Source organism: Elgaria multicarinata, chromosome 3, assembly GCF_023053635.1.
Source record: "Elgaria multicarinata webbii isolate HBS135686 ecotype San Diego chromosome 3, rElgMul1.1.pri, whole genome shotgun sequence".
Lineage (NCBI taxonomy): Eukaryota > Metazoa > Chordata > Lepidosauria > Squamata > Anguidae > Elgaria > Elgaria multicarinata.
This window is the reverse complement of record NC_086173.1, coordinates 95,345,177-95,360,653: the sequence shown is the minus strand read 5'-3', so window position 1 is coordinate 95,360,653 and position 15,477 is coordinate 95,345,177. Positions and strand designations below refer to the sequence as shown.

At 42.7% G+C, this 15,477-nt stretch overlaps 1 protein-coding gene across 1 annotated transcript; it reads left to right on the top strand.

The window, feature by feature from the left end:
- The first annotated feature begins 1,456 nt into the window (after positions 1-1,456).
- On the top strand, positions 1,457-13,840 carry LOC134395402 (ovoinhibitor-like). The gene is made up of 9 exons (XM_063121564.1): positions 1,457-1,541; positions 2,690-2,718; positions 4,127-4,236; positions 4,595-4,658; positions 6,165-6,211; positions 9,521-9,735; positions 11,636-11,664; positions 13,344-13,453; positions 13,795-13,840. The coding sequence occupies exons 1-9, from the start codon at positions 1,487-1,489 to the stop codon at positions 13,838-13,840; spliced, it is 705 nt and encodes a 234-aa protein (XP_062977634.1). The 5' UTR covers positions 1,457-1,486.
- Positions 13,841-15,477: the final 1,637 nt, after the last annotated feature.

The following is a 15,477-nucleotide window of genomic DNA, read 5'->3' as shown; positions in this document are numbered from 1 at the left end:
TGATGTGTTGCTCAACAAATCAAGGGCTACACCTCTGCTTCAGAACAGGTGGACATCCAGAACAGAGAGGGAGGTGGTGCTGCAGAGGGAAGGACTAATTGGTGAAGATCAACTCTTCCCACCCCCTTCCTTTCCACTAGCACAACTGTTCAGAACAAAACTCCACTCATGGGATGTTCCCACTGGTGGAAAACTAGCTGGATCTAACCCACTGCTTCTTGTGCCGGCCTCAGCAGGTATGGTGATAGTGTCCCGAGTGATTAAATTGTAGCGGTTTTAGCTTTCTCCCACTTACAAAAAAGGATCTTTAAATATGGAAGTATCTTCATAAAATTAAACATACCACCAATCTGTAAAATCAGTTAGAGGAGAAGGGAGAGAAAGACCTCAGGATGTGGCTCAACCACAGCTATATTTGGCTTTTCACCTTCATAAACCGCAGTTTGGATGCCATGAGTAGTGCCCTGCCTGTTGTTTGGCTTTCTGGATCTTGCTACATATAATTGGGCTTATCTGCTGACTTACACCAAATCTTGATCTTTTCCTTCAGATGCAGAGGCAGTAAGCCTATGTACACCAGTTGCTGGGGAACATTAGCGGGAGGCTGCTGCTGCACTCATGTCCTGCTTGTGGGTTTCCATTGGGCAGCTGGTTGGCTAAGGTGTGAACAGAACGCTAGACTAGATGGACCCTTAGTCTGATCCAGCAGGGCTCTTCTTATGTGTATAGGTTCTTACCAGCATTATTTAAACAGAATTTGATATTTCTAGGTTCTATGCATTTCTTCCTTCAGCTAAGGTGAGTCTGTAGATCCAATATCTGATTCACTCACTCTTTGATTGGATAGCACCACTGGCCCAATGAACAAAAAACTGAACTTTCACTTGCTAACAGCAATAGGATAACAGGAAATAAAACTGTATTTGCTTCTGCAACCATGAAGGTACATCAGTAGTACCTACAAATACAATCTATAGGAGATTGCTATAAAGTTAGCAGTATCGACAGCAATATATAATTTTTCAGTATAGCCTTTTTAATATTTGCTCTGACATGGTCAAAAGTTTGCCATCACAGTAGTGGCTGCATTGTTCTTGTTTTCTGTGCAATGCACACACAAAAAGTAGCATTAAAATTGGTTCAGCTGACCACAGTCCTTATATTTGCTATGAAATGGTCAAAAATTTGGCAACAAGCTAGTTGCCACATGTTTCTTGCATTCTGGGCTCTGGACCAAAAAAAAACAAAAAAAAAGAACCATTAAAATAGATCCAGCTGACCACAGTCATTTGTAATGTCACATTTCAACACATACATTTGATTTAGGAAAGGGAGATTTCATCATCCAGGCCATAGAGACATGTATATATACATGGGAGAGACATGGGAAAGGTGTCAGACCTGGCTTTGGCCCGTGGTATCTGAGAAACATCTACTACTTGGAAGAGGTCTACTTGGTTGGTCCACCAAACCCACACATACAACCATGAAGTTGGGAGGCTTTCTTCTTCTCACTTTGATGGTGTTTGTTGTGTATGCAGGTAAGTCATATTTCCTACTGCAAAGAGTCCCTTTCTGGAGAGATTTGCCTTTTGAGACTCATATCTTCTTATTCACTCCATCTCAGAAAGGACTGCAATATTCTATTGCCATGCTTAAGGCTGCGTCCATATGACATCCCATATGCCAGCAGCTTCCATGCAAGAACCATCAGGGATGCAAGTGGCCCATCATTTGGCATTGGCTCTATCACATAGAGGGACGAGAGGGAGGGAGGGAGGGAGGGAGAGAGAGAGAGAGAGAGAGAGAGAGAGAGAGAGAGAGAGAGGCAGTTTCCAAGAAATGGGCCAACCTGCATTTTGAGCAGGATTCAAACATCCATGCTCTGGAGATAGTGAACTTCCAGCCTCCGAGCCTAATCCAGCTACCGGGCTCCCCAATGCAGCCTGCATTGGGGAGCACACCCATCCTGCCTCCCCGGTCTAGAGCTACCAACATACAATCATCTTTTATAGCTTCCATGTGGCTCTATAACACACAAAGTCCACGCATAGGTGCAATTCTAAGCACACATAATATAGGTGGGAGTCCCAGTGAAATGACAGGATTGGTTTCCAGTTAACTAGATACTGAACATGTTTTATGGAGTTTCGTGTTGTTAACTGAATAGAGTATTTCTCATTGATTTGATCATCTTCCTTTCAACTGATCTATCAATGCAGAGCAATCCAACAGAGAGAGCTGAGGGAGAAGAACTAGTGGATGAACTGCTGCTTCCTGTGCGCTGCTGGGCTGGTGGTGGGAGGAGGGCAACAGAATGTTTTCCTTCTTTAACAATCTTGCTAACAGTCACCACAAATGTGGCTTCTTTCTCTGCTTGTGGACTTCATTCTCCACTAGAAGAGATGAAGTTCTTTTAAATTATACGGTATGTTTTTGCAGGGTCTACAGAACTGCAGTCTATGGATATATATTTTTATAATGTTTGTTGTTTAATGAATTAAATAAAAATAAAAAATAACAATAAACTGAGTTGCACATTGCCAAATCTCACTATACTCTTCTGAGATAATATAAGAATTATAAAGCAAATGTATTTCATTTCCTGTTGCTAAAAATAAGTGTTCTTATTGTTGTGGCTTTGTGGCTTTGCAGTATAATTTTTACATTTCACATGGTTTTGTTCTAGATGTTGTCACCGGACAAATAAATGAACGGGTGAGTGCCAGTTATTTATTCTTATTACATGATTGTCCCCTTCTTGTAGCTTTGAGTTAAGTTTTCTTTTTCCAAACAGGGCAAAGTACAGTGTAAAAAATGTTTAGGATAAAATTATGCCCCAATTTTATAGATACAAATCCTTCCAAGACATTTTACAAGTCAACTCCAACATAAATATCTAATCATTGCTTTTAAGCTCTCATGGTCCTGGTTTATTATGTTTTTATATTTACATTTTAATTGTTTAAACTTTTTTGTAAAGTGCCTGGGGAATATAAATGCCATAGTTTGCAAGTGTAGATCTAGGAAAAGATAGAACTTTCATGGAGGACTAGTGGCTGCCAGGCACAAGCAGATAGGCCAGGTAAGTCCCATGGTCAGGCACAGGCAGCGGCTTGCTGGGAGCGGGGTGGGGAAGAGATTTCTCATGGACTCCCAGTCAGACTCAAACCTGGGAAACCGCAGCATCCGATTCGCTTCTGATGTCTGGATTTTGCTTTGGATCTGGATCCAAAGCAAGCCGGATCAGGCCCATAGTGGATCAGGGCTGATTTGGAATCCCCAACTGGGCTCTGAAGGGGGTTGGGGGGTCCCTGCACTGCTCTATTGGAAAGCAGCAGTAGCATGGCAGGCACTCTCCATAGAGAGTGGAGCCAGAAATCAGCCTGAGCTGCACCCTGATCGGGTCTCCTTGGGTGGCTCATTCACACCTCTCTGTCAATGGTGTTGTCAAAAAACAGCAACTGCAGTCCTTAAAAAAAAAAACTTGCCAAATTACCAATTTATTCAAAACAACTCAATTAAAAGCCAAGAAAGTAAAATGCATTCCATATATTTGAAAGGGGGGGGGGAGAGAGCCCAGTTTTAAATGGCTATAGTGGGGTAAGATGGCAACAGACTGAGGAATAACTACCTCAGAACCATGCTGGCTGGGCTCCAAGGTTGACCTAGGAGGTGGGGTGGGGAGGGGAGGAGACCAGAGAGGCCAGGAACTGAGCTATCCTGACTGAGCCTCTTCCAGCCTCCTTCTCTGCCTCTCAGAAGTGCCATCAAAAAATGGGGGGAGGGGAATCGCAAAGCGGAAACCATAAGATTGTGCCCTTCATTGCCTTTTCTCCAGACAAAATGTGCCCAACTCCAACTTTTCCTCCAAGCCCCCTCACCATTTTTGTAACCCTCACTTCTTTTGCTTGAAGCTGGAGGGTGCCCACCCATTCAGCTTATTGAAAACTAAGTTCAGTGACATGAATTTCCCTCTTCATCTTGGGAATGTAGACAACCATTTTAACTATACATGTATCACATAAATGATGTATGGTCAAATTCTCCTTACCATTTGGCAGGTGTTTAGATGTAAAGTGGAAAAGGAGAAGCCGTTAACATGTGCTATTCGCTTTCTCCTCAGGATTATTGTCGTGGGTATCCAAAACAAGCATGCACCAAGGAGTACAAACCCCATTGTGGTTCTGATGGCAAAACGTATGACAACCAGTGCTTTTTCTGTAATGCATATATGTGAGTATCAATTTCACTGAAGATGTACAAATGAAAATGCTGAGCAGAGTTTCTCTGCAGGAAGCCATGAATCTGTAACCTATTTAAACTAAATGTTTGAATTGATCCTTGCTCCTGTTCAGCTCAGAACATTTACTTAGAAAGAATTTCCAGACACAGATGGGCAATGAAGTGTGGAGAAGGGAGGCGTTTTACCAGCTGTTGACACCAGCAGGAAATGAAGCAATATGCACCATTTTAAACAAATTTCAAGTTAGCCTACCCAGTAGTATATTATTTCTGATTACTGAGTGATAAGAGAAGCTTGCATCCTATGGATGCTCACACTGAGCTCTTGGCTTTGTCTTTCTCTCACCAGCAAAAGTGGTAGAAGACTTAAGCTGAAGCACTTTGGAAAATGCCAGGAGTTTGAAGACACACAAGTCTAAGAACCATCGACAGTGAAGAATATCCATCCCACTTCATGCTTTGCTAATAGCATCACCACAAAAGAAGCTATTCTGCTCTCCATTTCTGCTCTGTTTGCTGATGAAAAACTTGCAACATCTTACTTTGAGTTATCAATAAATAAACTAAGCATTGCTTATTTTGGATTCCTCTTTTGGAACAAACATCGTTCCATACATTTCTATATATTATTACTAACAAACATACCCAGCTTTGCAAGGGTAAGACCAGCTATTAGTTCGATGCAGTGGAGCTGTCAAGTCAACTTACACACTTACCAGATTTGGACACACATTTGGTCACCCTGACTGAGTGAATCCATGTCCACTGTTTTCCCCTGAGAGGGGCTGCCCCACTCTGTCCCTCAGCCCCCTAGTCCCCTGTGACTTCAAACTGTATGGCTTGCAAAACTATGTGTTGGCTAGGGACATCTCCCCCTACAGGACAAAGGTGTTACTGCAAGCTTCAACCACACAGACACATTTAAATTATATCCCCATAGTTTGCATGTCAAATTTCCTGTCTCTAGATTTCACAGTGTTAACACTATAAATCAATTTTAGAAATTATTAGTCTTCCCTTCTTGAGACATGTCATACCAGATAGGGGGAGGAAAGCCAGCATCCAGCCCAACAAAATGTTAACAGTTTGGCCCCCATTGGGCTGCAATAGCACAGCAAGGGCAAACACACATACACACACACCCATAGCCTCCACTCCATTTCTACCTCCTTATAGGAGGGCAGAATTTGGGGCAGCTCCAGTCACTAGCCACAAATAGTATTAGCTCATTGTTGTTGTTAATAGTCTATCGGTGACTGAAGATACGTATTTAGTGGTTTATAATGAGCTGGGGATGCATTTTCAGCTACAATGTACCAACTGATGGTTGAAGCCTCTAAACTACTACATTGAGTTCTGCCCTTGCAATACACTATGCTGCTAGCAGCTTCTGCTGATGGCGCAAGATTGGGAGGACTGGAGAAAACAGGGAGACAAACCAGAAGTGTAGGCTATTAGGGCCGTTAACAGTTAACGCTTGTACTGCTGGCCACTGGCTTTCTCTTTATATCCCAACTTCCTCTGTGCTAGCCAGCACTCAGACTGATAACCCTTTCGCTGCTACAGGACTATAAGCAGCTTGATCTTCAGATACAGAGAAGGCCCCAGGAGAGATGCTTAATTAGCATAATACTTCCAGGAGTTGGAGGGGTCAACAGAGAAAAATACTTCCTGCCCCAGATCTTGATCAGTTCATGAAGGAGAGGTCTTCTGCCTCCAACACCTGGAAGTAGTGTGCCCTCAATCCAGGTAGGAGCAAGGAACCACACAGAAGCAATCCTCCACACATGTATCCTGACCTGGATGGGGAAATGTGTGCACAAACTGGTGTTGAGCAAACTGGTGTTGGGGCAATAATGTTGCAATAATCTCACCCGCTGGATTCTAACTTCTTGTATGATGGTATGTGCATCATACAGGTAGCAGGCCGTGTCCATTCCTGTAATGTGTTTGAGCAGCAAATGGAGTATTCAGAGTTCAAAACTGAGATACTCCTCTGAAAGCAGCTGCACAATGAGTGAAGGAGGCAGGTGTAGGGTGACCATATGAAAAGGAGGACAGGACTTCCATATCTTTAACAGATGCATTGAAAAGGGAATTTCAGCAGGTGTCATTTGTATACATGCAGCACCTGGTGAAATTCCGAGGAGCCTTGCCTAGCATGGCCAGATACAAAAGAGGGCAGGGCTCTTGCAGCTTTAACTGCTTTGATGAACAGGGAATTTCACCAGGTGTTGCATGTATACAAATGACACCTGCTGAAATTCCCTTTTTAATGCAACTGTTAAAGATACAGAAGCCCTGTCTTCCTTTTCATATGGTCACCCTAGGCAGGTGGGCCTTTATGCAGGAGACTGGGGGAGGGACAGATCACACTTGTGAGAGATGAACGGATTGCTTGCAGAGTGCTTGTGAAATTAGCTTGTGTGCCCTGGCTTCAGAGAAGTGCTGTCTCAGAGCCCTTCCAAGATGTGGATGTTAAGAGCTGTACATCTTCTAGGTCCATAAGAGAACAGGGTGCATGTTTGGCAAAAACAGCAGTAGAAACACTGCACTGCCAAAAAAAAACCTAGTAGAACAGACCCTCCTAAAGTATGCACATATGTTTTCACACAGTTGAGAAGAGATGATCAAGTGCATCGTAAGATTGCCAGGGAGTGCCAGTAAAACAACCTCCATGTCAGATCCCTTTGGCCTATGAGCCCACTGTGAAGAAAAGGCAGATCTTCTGGATGGGGCCTTACAGAGTGCTCAAGAAATTTAGCAATCTCTCCTTCCTGATAGAGAGTCCAGGTTCAGACAATCAGTGGGAGAAATAATGCAATGCCAGTTGTTTCCTCCACCTCTGTGTGTGCCAATTGCATGACGGAGATTACCCTAATTACCAGCACTCCATTGCGGGTTGCCATATCATCTGAACACAGTGTGCAGCGCACACATAGTATGTTTTCACACACACACCACAACCCATGGCTTGCAGTAGAGATTTTAAGATGGGCAAAAATAGATTATGCCCACGTCACACCCTGCGTTCAGATGATATAGTTACCCGCAACATGGCACAGGTAATTAAGGTAATCCTGGTCCCATAACTGGCATGTATGGTGGCATGGAAAACCACCAACACTGTGCTGTTTCCCCTGCTGATTTTCCAAACAACCTCCAAAAGGCCACTCTCGTCCCTTTGTAGTGAATGGAGAACTGGCACTCTGACACATATTAAAAGAAAAGAAGGTGAAATTGCTGCAGAGGATCAGCAATGCTCCCATGATGGAAGAGATGGAGTAGGGTGACCATATTTTGGAAACCAAAAAGGAGGACAATATGGTCACCCCCAAGGAGGTGTGTCCAGTACCAAGGGGTCATGCCCACCTGAACATAGCCTTGGTCACATGTCTGATTTTACAGCACACATTTAAGACAAATCTGTTCTACATGACATAAACCTCATTTTTAAAAAAAATCCTAAAAAAATCAATGGATGAACGGATCTGTTTCAAATTTGGTGTGGCTAAAGCTCTACCTAAATCCTATCATGGTACAAAGTTTCATCTCTTTACCTTTAAAAATGACGATTTTAAAAATAATAATTTTAAAACCTCAATTTTAAAAAAAATCCTAAAAAATCAGTGAATGAACAGATCTGTTTCAAATTTGGTGTGGCTAAAGCTCTACCTAAATCCTTTCATGGTGCAAAGTTCATCTCTTTATCTTTAAAAATGATGATTTTAAAAATAATAATTTTAAAACCTCAATTTTTTTAAAAAAATCCTTAAAAATTAATGGATGAACGGATCTGTTTCAAATTTGGTATGACTAAAGCCCTTCCTAAGAGCTACCATTGTGCCAAGTTTCATGTCTTTATCTTTAAAAATGACAGAGTTATAAGCATTTTTGTTAATTCCCATTAGAGCAGCTCTTTAAAAAAAAACGGATTTCCCCTCCCCCTCCCGGATTTGCCATCAAAAACCTGGACAAATCTGGGCAGGTCCGGTCATATTGTCACCCTTAGATGGAGGAGATATTGCACCAGGCCCCTGTGCCTGCTCAAGGAGGTCCAGCCTTGGAGGAGAGATTGCCATGAAAATCACTTGCATGGGGAGGGCAACCTGCAGCCCTCCAAATGTTTTTGGCCTGCAATGCCCATCATGTAGGCTATGGTGAGGGAGAACTGGAGTTGTAGGTAAAAACATGGGGAAGGCCATGTGTTGCCCACCCCTCAGCTGCACATGATCATCCTCTGAGTTGCAAACCCTTTAGCAGCCAAACACAAAAATCCTTTCTGGCTAGCAAATTATATACCTTTCTAAAATGTGGTTGTTTGTATAATTTAGGAGGAGAACATGGTGATGAATAAGCAACACCTCCAGCCAACAAACGGTGCTGTTCCATGTCCTTCCTGCTTTGTTAAAGTTCTCTGTGTTGTTGTCCTGCTGGTTTTGTCTTGTGGCAGTTCTATTAGCGAGCAATTCCTCCCCACCTTTCCTTTTACTACATAACTCATAGAAAACACAAACCTGTCTCAGCTTGTATGTGTGCCCCCCCCCATTTCACCTCTCATTATTTAGCAAGTATTTAACGAGAGTGGGGTGGGATCTGCACTACTACTTTATAAAGGTTTATTACAGTATTGACAACTGGAGGGACCCAGGACACAATGCATATACTGTTTACAAACTGTTTTCAAAGTGTTGTATCCTGCTTAATATAGATCTGCCCAAAGTTGAAAAGGCACAGAAATCGTAATTAGCATTATTTAAACAGAATTGATATTTCTGGATGTCATCCGGTTCTTCCTTAAGCTAAAGTGAATCTATAGATCCAATATATGATTCACTCTCTGATTGGATAACACCATTGGCCCACTCACAAAGAATTGAAGTTTCACTTGCCAACACCAATAGGATAATAACAGAAAATAAATCTGCATTTGCTTCCTCAGCAATGAGATTATATCAGTAGTATCTACAAATCCAATAAATAGTAGATTGCTATAAAGTCAGCTGAGAATTGTATGGACAGTCATTTAAAAAAATGCAGTACAGCCTTTTAATATTTGCTATGACAGAGTCAAAGGTTTGCCAACACATATTTGTATGGACAGCGATTACACAATTTGTCAGTATACCTTTTTTTAATATTTGCTATGAAAGGGTCAAAAGTTTGCCAACACAGTAGTGACTGCATGTTCCTTGTTTTCTGTGTTCTGCACAAAAAAAGGTAGCTGACCACAATCCTTCATAATATCACATTTCAACACATACTTTTTCTTTAGGGCAGGGAGATTTCATCATCCAGGCTGCAAATACATGCATATATACATGAGAGAGACATGGGAGAGAAGACAGACCTTGCCTCTACCAGTGGAATTTGAGCAACGCCTACTACTTGGAAGAGGGCTAATTGGTGGGACCACCAGACACCCACACACAACCATGAAGCTGGGAGGCTTCCTGCTCCTTACTCTGATGGTGTTCTTTGTGTACGCAGGTGAGTCATGTTTCCTATTGCAAAGGGTCCTGCTCCTTGTTTGCTTCTTGAGACTCATATCTCATTTTACTCTCCACCTCAGAAATGACCCGTAGACATACTTGACAGGGATTCCATATGACACGATCCCATGTGCCAGGGGGTACCCTGGAAGAACTATCATGGATGCAAGAGGCCTGTCATTTGGCATGGGCTCTGTCACATGGAAGCTCTCTATGCCAGAATGGCACACTCCAGATAGAGCCTGGCAGCCAATCTGCATTCTATATTTATTTATTTATTTATTTATTGCATTTGTACACTGCCCCGTAGCTGAAGCTCTTTGGGTGATTCACAAAAGATAAAAACACTTAAAAACAATATACAAAATACAAAAATTAAAAAACACAAAAACATGTAATATACACATACATTTAAAACCACTATAACAACTTTAAAAATGATGAGCCAAAAAACAGGCCCAGGCTTATTACATATTGCTAAATGCCTGGGAGAAGAAGTTTGGAACCGGTTTCAAACATTCACCCCATCTAGCCTCTGGAGGTGGTGAACCTCCAGCCTTGGGACTAATTCAGCCATCCGGGTTCCCAGTCCAGCCTGTGGAGGCCCCCACCCACCCAGGTAGAGAGCTGCCACCACACATAGCTCCCATAACATACAAAGTGCACACATAGGTGCAGTTCTAACTAAGCATGTGTAGTATTTTATTTATTTATTTATTTATTTATTTATTTATTTATTATTACATTTTTATACCGCCCAATAGCCGAAGCTCTCTGAGCGGTTCACAAAAATTAAAACCAAAATAAAACAACCAACAGGTTAAAAGCACAAATACAAAATACGGTATAGGTGGAAGTACCACTGAAATCAACAGTATTGGCTTCCAGATGGCTAGATATTGAACACATTTATGTCTTTTATAGTCTTAATTAGTGTTGTCAACTGATTGAAGTATTTCTCATTGATTTGATCATCTTCCTTTCAACTGATCTATCAAGGACAGTAAATGGACAGAGCAATCCAACAGGGAGAGCCAAAGGAGAGCACCAAGCGGATGAACTGCCACATCCTAAGCCCTGCTGCACTGGTGGTGGTGGGTGGGCATGGAATGTTTTCCCGGCCCTCTGTACACCAAGAAAAATGGAGGGATTGTCCCTGCCTGCTCTCGGGATCCCCTGTGTGTCATTTGGATGCACAGCGATAATCCAGGGATGATCCTGGGGGAAAAGGCAGGTGTAGAAATTGCCCCCTTCTTTTAAAAAGTCTTTTTCTTCCTTTCTGTTTCTCTCTGAACTTTTGCCTCCCATTGGTTCCAAGGGGAGAGGAATGAAGGATGCCAGTCTAGAACTGGTACCATTTGATCCCTAATACAGGGGTGTGCAAGGGGAAACAGAGCGCTTTATAGCCATTTCCCTAATCTGGCCCCAGAATGTCTTGTTTTTGCCCTGTCTGCCGTTGGAATACTAGCGGCAGAGTAACTACAGTGGCAGAACGTTCCATCCCCACAAAGGCAGCTTCCAAGGGCCCCTTTCTCTGCCTGTGGACCTCCTTCCCCACTAGAGACAGAGCTCCCCAAAATCGTACGGGATGCTTTTCCAGGAACTCTGGAACTGCAACCTATGGAATTATTTTTATTGTAGCTGTATTGATTTTAATTGTTGTTTAATGATTTTAATAATAATAATAATAATAATAATAATAATAATAATAATAATAATTTTTTTTAAAAAAAATCCTATTGCATATTACCAAACATCACTATGACATCTGAGATAATATAAGATATAAAACAAATGCCCTTCATTTCTACTTGCTAAAAAAAAAGTTCTTAAATGCACTACTGTTGAACATATGGATTTGCAGTGTAATTTTTATGTTTCACATATTTTGGTTCTAGATGTTGTCACCGGACGAATAAATGAACGGGTGAGTGCCAGTTATTTATTCTTATTACATGATTGTCCCCTTTTTGTAGCTTTGATATATATATAATATATTCTCCCATCTTTATGAATACAGATCCCTCCAAGGCACCTTACCAGTAAAATCCAAGCTAAAAACCTAAGCATTATTTTATGTTGCTCTCCTAGTCCTGGGGTGTTAAGTTTATTACGTTTTGGTAATAGATATATTTTTATCTATAGATGCAAAGGATCACATCTATAGATGAGAAATAAAAAAGAACGGGTGTAAGAGGAACGGGACAGCCAGAGGGGGACGAAGAGAGGGACCCTCCCTCTGACCTCCCTATCACTGCCCTGTTCCCCTCCCACCCGTTCTTTTTTTTTATTTCTTATCTATAGATGTGATCCTTTGCATCTATAGATAAAAAAATATATCTATAGGTAAAAAACAAAGTGTGTGTGTGTGGAAGGAATGGGACAGCAAGGGAGGAGAGCTGGTTCATGTCCCTGTCTTCCTCCCCCTCTGGCTCCTATCCCCCATTTGTTGTTGTTGTTGTTAATCTATAGATGCAAAAGATCACATCTATAGATAAAAAATATAAAAGGGGAGGAGAGGAACTGGGCATCCAGAAGGGGAGGAAGACAGGGACACAAACCGGTTCTCCTCCTTCTGACCCTCTTGCTGCCCCATTCCTTCCCCCCCCCCTCATTTTTTTAATCTATAGATGCAATCCTTCGCATCTATAGATAAAAAATGAGGGGGGCTTTGCAGAGTGTTAATTTGTGAATCTGTAACCTTTGATAATAACTATTCCGTTCTGGGGAGGAAAAAATTGCTTACAACAAAGGAATTGGGTTCAGGGCTGGCCCTCACATTAGGTACAGTGAGACAATTGGCTCGGGTGTTGGACTGGGCAAGGTGGTAGATTCACACCCACACCCACCCTTTGTTTCCTCAGCCTAGTCTGTCATCAGGTGCCAGAGGGGTGTCATTGCTTTCTCTTTCTGTCCAGGGAAGGCAAGAGACTGAGAAATCACTTTCTTTCACTTTCAAGATTAAATGCCACATTTCCCCTGTAACAGCGATCTGAATACCACCCCCGACCCCTCACAGCTGGTGCAAAAAATAAATAAATACAGGAATTGTTCTGGTGGGCAGGCAGGTGAGGAGATGGGAGAGGCCAGCCTCATACCCACCCCCTCTGAAATGCCATCATTAGACAGGCAAAAAAAGCCAGCTAGAGGAAATCGGAAGACAGGGAGCTCTCCAGTGCTTCTCCCTCACCACTGCAACTGCTGGCTTCAGCCCAGAAGGATGCTGGATACATGGAAGCTTCTGTCTCATGAGGGTGCAACCCATGGGATTGCACCTTTTATGGCCTTTTCTCCAGGCGAACCGGGTCCAACTCCTTCAACTCTACCTCATGGGACTGGGTCTCCGGGGCTCCTGTAACCCTCATTTCTCTTGCTTGAAGATGGAAGGTGCCTACCCATTCCATTTATGGAAAACTAAATTTAGTTACATGAATTTTCTTCTTCATCTTTCCGGAAGAAGTGTGAATACAGACAATCATTTTACCATACTTGTACAGTCCATATGCATAAGATGTGTGGTCAACTTCTTTTTACCATTTGGCATATATCTACCTGTAAAGTGGGACTGGAGATGCCTTTAACATGTGCCATTCGCTTTCTCCTCAGGATTATTGTCGTGGGTATCCAAAACAATTCTGCACCCTGGAATACTCTCCCCACTGTGGGTCTGATGGCAAAACGTATGACAACCAGTGTTCTTTCTGTAATGCATATATGTGAGTATCGTTTTCATTGAAGATGTAGAAATGAAAAGATTGAGCAGAGTTTCTCTGTAGGCAGCCCTGACTCTGTAGCCTATTTTAAAAAAATGCTTCAGTTGATCTTTGTTCCAATAAGGCTCAGAACATTTACTTTGAAAGAATTTTCAAGCATACATGAGCAATAAAGCTTAGGGAAGGGAGGTGTTGACACCAGCAGGAAATGTAGCAATAGGCGCCACTTTTGACAATTCTCAAGTTACCTTAGTCAGTAATAGCTTCTTTCTGATTACTGTGTAATGAGTGTAATGCATTTTCTGGACGCTCACAGAGTTCTTGGTTTTATCTTCTCTTCCCAGCCGAAGTGGTAGAAGGCTAAAGCTGCGATACCGTGGAAGATGCTAGTAATTTGAAGATTCACAAGACTAAGAAATGTCAGCAATAAAAAATATCAATCCCAGATCACCAAAAAAAGAGGCTATTCTATGCTCTATGTCTGTTCTTTTGCTTGCAATGCCCTAGTGTGATTTCTGAATAAATAACCTAAGCATTATCTATCTTGAATTCTTCTTTTGGGACAAACATTGCTCCAGACATTTTTATGTATTACTTCTAAATGGATTTGCACGGATTAGACGCGCTTTAAATTTGATACAATGAAGCTTTCAAGCAAACCTACACAGCTGCCAAAGTTGGACACATTGCGTCCACCCTGACTGAGTGAAGCTACATCCACTGGGACTCCTAGGCGCAGTCCCTGGCATGGTGGGGTCCCATAGTATGCACACCAAGTTTCCTGTGTCTATGATTCTAACAGATTGACGGACACACATCCTCTTCCATGAATATTATAGAGATGTTTTAGAAATGATTAGTCCTCCCTTCTTGAAATGTGTAGGTTGCACTGGTGGGCAGGGAGGTGAGGAGACTGGGGAGGCCAGCCTCCCCCTCCCCCCCCAAAATGCCATCATTGCACTTATGGGGTTTGTACAAAAGATAATAATTGAACGTTTGTTACTAATATAACAGAAAAATGCCAGGTTGGTCCAAAACAAAATCTACGTCATCCGCAGTTTAATTGTGGGTGAGAGGGCTTACATGGCATGCATTACAGAAATTTTGGACTAGGAACCGAGTCTCTGCGAGCTGTGCTCTCCTGGGTGCTGGGTGCATCACCAACATTGACATCGTTTGGGGGAGAGGCAGAGTCACTGTGGTGTATAGGAATTTTATCTCATGCTCTAGGCTATAGGCCAGTAGCACTAGTTCTCTGATTGTATATTCCCCTTGGATTCATAATTATGTGAAGTCGATGCGAGGTGAAACTGTCTGTACATGATACACTTATGCAGTGATTGAGAGGAAGAACTCAGGAGGTCCTAACTACATGTTGAGCTGTCCCGTACTACATCAGATCATTGATCCTTCTAATCCAGTTCAGGATATATGTGTTAATCCAGGTCAGGGCACGTGCGTGGAAGATTGCTGCTGTGTCTGCCTTGCCCCTTCCTAGATGGGGGCGCCAATTTCCATGAGGGACTACTTCCAAGTGTTGGAGGGGAAAGGTGTCTCCTCCCTGGGGGAGGGAGTAGTTTTCTCTGTTGCCAGTGGATCATGCCTGAAGGGGGCCGCCCCACTGCAGCTGAACTCTGAGGGTGTGGCAAGAGTTAGATTGGAGGTAGCAGTGAGTAGATGAGGTTCGGTGGCATTGGGACTCACCCTTGCAAGAAGAAGTGGTCACTCTCCCTGCATGTCCCAGCACCCCCCCCACCCGTGCTTACTTACTGGTGGTATCTAACAATAGGTTCTTATGATTGTACTGGAAAAGAGGCATGAGCCACGCACAGTGGAGGGGCAGGGGGGACTGACCATGTCAGTCAATCACCAGTTGCACAGCTTATAGCTATGTGGTGCCCCCAGACTCCATTCTTGGCACACACACATTTTTTTAAAAAGAATGAACACATTGTTTTACTGGCCGCTGGAGCTAGGTGAAACAGGTTTCTGTTGGTGCTGAAAAGTGCAGGTTCAAAAGTCTTCTT